Source organism: Mandrillus leucophaeus, unplaced genomic scaffold, assembly GCF_000951045.1.
Source record: "Mandrillus leucophaeus isolate KB7577 unplaced genomic scaffold, Mleu.le_1.0 Scaffold72, whole genome shotgun sequence".
NCBI lineage: Eukaryota > Metazoa > Chordata > Mammalia > Primates > Cercopithecidae > Mandrillus > Mandrillus leucophaeus.
In genome coordinates this window covers 4648776-4653715 of record NW_012107808.1, presented here as the reverse complement: position 1 = coordinate 4653715, position 4940 = coordinate 4648776, and the positions used below count along the sequence as shown (strand labels likewise).

The following is a 4940-nucleotide window of genomic DNA, read 5'->3' as shown; positions in this document are numbered from 1 at the left end:
CAGAGTCTCACTCCATCACCCAGACTGGAGTGCAGTGGTACAATCTTGGCTCGCTGCAACCTCCGCCTCCCGTGTTCAAGAGATTCTCCTGCCTCAGCCTCCCAAGTAGCTGGTATTACAGGAGCCTGCCACCATGCCCAGCTAATTTGTGTGTGTGTGTGTATTTTTAGTAGAGACAGAGTTTTGCCATGTTGGCCAGCCTGGTCTCAAACTTCTGATCTCAGGTGATCCACCTGCCTCAGCCTCCCAAAGTGCTGGGATTACAGGCGTGAGCCACCATGCCCAGCCTTGTTTTTCTTGGTCCCCTAGGCTGGAGTGCAGTGGCACAATCATGGCTCACTGCAGCCTCCAACTGCTGGGCTCAAGCGATCCTCTTGCCTTAGCCTCCTGAGCAGCTGGGATTATTGGTGCAAGTGCAGTGGCACAGTCATGGCTCACTGCAGCCTCCAACTCCTGGGCTCAAGCGATCCTCCTGCCTTAGCCTCCTGAGTAGCTGGCATTATTGGTGCAAGCCACCATGCCCAGCTAATTTTTGTATTTTTTTGTAGAGACAGGGTTTTGCTATGTTGCCCAGGCTCAAATTCCTGGGCTCAAGTGACCCACCTGCCTCGTCCTCCCAAAGTACTGGGATTACAGGTGTGGGCCACCACGCCCAGCCTGACATGTTTTCTTTAATGCCAACATGTGGTTGAAAGTCCTGAAACCCTTGGTGAGAGAAGCAAGAGGAGGTTTTTAGGAAGACGTTTTTCTCCAGTGTGCAGAACTAGAGCATCTTTTTTCACTGGATCAGAGAAACGAGCCCTGGATGCTGTCCCGTCTCCTGCTGCAGCAGCCCTGGAGTGGGGAGTCCAGCATCTCTGGGCTTCACTGCTTCCAGAGCATGAGAATTCCTGAGCCGAGGTGCTCGTGACTTCCTTAGAATAAGTTAAAATTAAAAGCAGCCCAGCCCCAGCTAGAGTTAGTGCCATGTGTGCATGTGCTGGCGGCAGAGCCGGGAGCAGTGGATCTGGGAGGGTCTTCAAAGGTTTCCGAGACGAACACACAGAAGGCTAGGCCCACCTTCCTGCCTCTCCATCTGGTGGTCCTGGGACTGCATGTGTGTGCTAGAGTCAGCCTTTTGACTTTTCCTTTAAATTGGAAAGAGGAAACTAATGAAAAAAAGAAAGATCATAAGTTGGATCCCTTCATTTTTCCCCACCCCAGGTTTCTCTTTGTTTAGCTGAAGGCCTCATTCTTCCTGGCTTTTCCTGGCAGAGGGAAACCCAGCGCCTTATACGTTCTTTCCTGGCAGAGGCCACCCATCCTGAGGCCCAGGATGATAAGCCTGACATTGAGAGAGCGCTTAACACCCATCGGGGGAGGAGAGACAGAGGAAGGAGAACTGGGCTCACAGCCTCCCTCCAGGTCTTACCAACTCTGCCACCCTTGACAAGAGCTCTTCCCCTCCGTGGGCCTCAGCCTCCTCGTCTGTAAAACAGACACTAATAAAGCTCTGCACCCACCCACTCTGCAGACTGAGGAGCCGTTACTAAGTTAGTAGCGCCCATCTCTTCTCAGATCCACCCTGCCCAGCAGCCCGATGAAGTGGGTAGGGCCTCATCCCTTTGGCCACAGGTCAGTCGATGTGCAAAGCAGGCCCTGCTTCCCCAGGCAGAGCTGAGGGCCCCGGCCTCCTGCGGTTGGGTGTTACGAGTCGAGGGCAGGAAACTGCTGGCTTTCCCACATGGAGTTCTAGCTGAGAAAATACTCACGGGCTAAGAGAAAAATTGTCATCCTAACTCCAGGCTCGCAGCTTCCTTATTAGTTTGGAAAGGACTCCCTGCTTCCTCCCTGCAAATAGTTTTCTGAAAACTGGCAAGGAAATAGCAGCAGGTTTTTCCTTAGGAAATAGCAATAGAAAAATGAAGCCCTTCTTAGAAAAGCCTCCAGTGAGGAGGCCTGAGTGGGAAGCCTCGCAGCTGACCCTCTGCACGTCTGTCCTTTTCCTCCACAGATCCCCTGACCCCCACACCGCCCCCTCCTGTTGCCAAGACACCTAGCGTGTTGGAAGCCTTGAGCCAGCCGAGCAAGCCTACCCCGCCTGGGATCGCGCAGAGCAGGCCCCCACCTCTGCCCCCACAGCCGCCCAGCCGCCTCCCGCAGAAGAAGCCTGCGCCGGGGTAAGCCACCCCCAGCCAGCTCGGCCGTCCGTGCTTCTGTCCTCTGACCTCACCTGCCAAGGGGTCTGGATGAACGTTTGCAATCCCCAGGGTTCCTACTTCAGCGTGGGTGCCACATAACTAATTCATCAGGTCTGAAGGGTCTTAAAAAGAACTTGAGGATTTTTAGACTGTAAAAATGTCTTACAAATGTACATTTTAAGTCCACAGAGTGAATTTAGACGAAGTGTCCTCAACACGCAAGGCCTCTGGGTTCTATTTGCAGCTCACCCCCCAGGTGGTCTCTGTTTCTGTTTTCTTTCTATTTTCCCAAGGTTGTTTTGAACACATAGACCCTCTGTGGTGTGAGGCATGAATTTCCCACAAACAAGGACATTGTCCTACATAACACAATACCACCTGCAAAGTCAGGAAATTAACATGGATGTAGAAACAGCACCCAATCCTTAGACCCAGTTCAAGCCTAGGTGTTTGTCCAAATAAGCCGTTTGTTGCAGATGGGTCCAGTTTGTGGCTTTTTTTTTTTTTTTTTTGAGACGGAGTCTAGCTCTGTCGCCCAGGCTGGAGTGCAGTGGCATGATCTTGGCTCACTGCAAGCTCTGCCTCCCAGGTTCATGCCATTCTCCTACCTCAGCCTCCTGAGTAGCTGGGACTGCAGGTGCCCGCCAACACACTTGGCTAATTTTTTGTATTTTTAGTAGAGACAGGGTTTCACTGTGTTAGCTAGGATGGTCTCAATCTCCTGACCTTGTGATCCACCCGCCTTGGCCTCCCAAAGTGTTGGGATTACAGGTGTGAGCCACCGCACCCAGCCCGTTTGTGGCTCTTAATCTGGATCTTTATGGTGGGAAATGGTTCCTTTTAGTGGAAATGATATTTAGAGGCCAAGTTCTGGGGGCTAGGTGGAGAGTCACTGCTCCCACACAGGCCCTCTGAGCTGTCAGAACTTGGAAGTATGAACACATGTACATGGATACGTACATACACCATTTATCTCTCTGTTCTGTGTCTTTCTGTATTGAAATCCATGAGTTCACACTGACATCTCTAATTTCAGTTGTTCTAGTAACCACACCAAACTGACAGACATGAGGCACGGCCATTTTATTCTGCTGACAGATTGTCAGGAATTTGGATGGCACTGTAGGGTCTTTGTCTTTGCTCCACAGTATCTAGAGCCTTTGCTGAAAGGACTCAAAGCCTGGGGGTGGCTGGACACAGGAGGTGACTCGTTGGCTGGGGAACAAGGTCAGAGCCTTTCACCCACCCTGTGGTAGCTGATGCTGCCTGTCAGCCAGAGCCTCAGCTGGGCTGTGACTGGAACACCCATGCGTCCCTGGCATGGGCTTCCTCACATCATGGTGGCTGGGTCCAAGGACAGGTCCCCAGAGAGAGGCCTGGCCCTGGAAGCTGGCACAGAATGATCTCTGCCATACATTACTGCTCAAACAGTTACAAGCTCAGACACAGGGGCAGAGAGGAAGGCACAAGGAAGTTATCAGTTCCACTTCTCAATAAAGAATTTGGGGCCAGGCGCAGTGGCTCAAGCCTATAATCCCAGCACTTTGGGAGGCCGAGGTGGGCAGATCACCTGAGGTCAGGAGTTTGAGACCAGCATGGCCAACATGGCAAAACCTCGTCTCTAATAAAAATAGAAAAAAATTAGCTGGGCATGGTAGCAGGTGCCTGTAATCCTAGCTACTCAGGAGGCTGAGGCACCAGACTCTGGAACCCAGGACGTGGAGATTGCAGTGAGCCAAGATTGCACCATTGCACTCCAGCCTGGGCAACAAGAGCAAAACTCCATCTCAAAAATAAAAATATAAAGAATTTGGGGACTGGGCACCATGGCCCACATCTGTAATCCCTGCACTACTCTTTTTTTGGGGGGCAGGGGATGGGGGAGCAGTGGTGGGCTGGCCACCATGCCCGGCCAATTTTTTTTATTTTTAGTGGAGACAGAGTTTCACCGTGTTAGACAGGATCGTCTGGATCTCCTGACCTTGTGATCCGCCCACCTTGGCCTCCCAAAGTGCTGGGATTACAGGTGTTGAGAGGTGACAATGTGCTAGCAGTCCTCACTCTCAGCGCCTCCTCGGCCTTGGTGTCCATTCTAGCGGCGCTTGAGGAGCCCTTCAGCCTGCCACGGCACCGTGGGAGCCCCTCTCTGGGCTGGCTGAGGCCGGAGCCGCCTCCCTCTGCTTGCGGGGAGGTGTAGAGAGAGAAGGGCGGGTGGGAACCGGGGCTGTGCTCGCGGGCCAGTGTGAGTTCCGGCGGGCCCCGCACACAGAGTGGCCAGCTAGTGCTACCAGCCCAAGGCAGTGAGGGGCTTAGCACCCGGGCCAGCAGCTGCGGAGGTTGCGCCGTGTCCCGCAGCAGTGCCGGCCGGCCGGTGCGGCACTCAAATTCTCACGGAGTCTTAGCTGCCTCCCTGCAGGGCAGGGCTCGGGACCTGCAGCCCGCCATGTCTGAGCTCCCCACCCTGCGGTGGACTCCCACGTGGCCTGAGCCTCCCCAACGGGTGCCGCCCCCAGCTCCCTGGTGGCCAGTCCCATCGACAGCCCAAGGGCTGAGGAGTGCGGGCGTGGCTCGGGACTGGCGGGCAGCTCCACCTGTAGCCCCCGTGCAGGATCCAGTAGGTGAAGCCAGCTGGGCTCCTGAGCCGGATGGGGACTTGGAGAACTTTTATGTCTAGCTAGAGGATGGTAAATACACCAATCAGCACTCTGTGTCTAGCTCAGGTTTTGTAGATACACCAATCAGCACTCTGTGTCTAGCTCA

At 53.9% G+C, this 4940-nt stretch overlaps 1 protein-coding gene across 1 annotated transcript in view; it reads left to right on the top strand.

Annotated features, from left to right (window-relative positions):
* Nucleotides 1-4940, top strand: part of ASAP2 (ArfGAP with SH3 domain, ankyrin repeat and PH domain 2) — a 175623-nt gene that overhangs the window by 156236 nt on the left and 14447 nt on the right. Inside the window, exon 24 of the mRNA XM_011965316.1 lies at nt 1994-2159. Within this exon, the coding sequence (XP_011820706.1) occupies nt 1994-2159 (166 nt within the window). The remainder of the gene's footprint in view (nt 1-1993; nt 2160-4940) is intronic.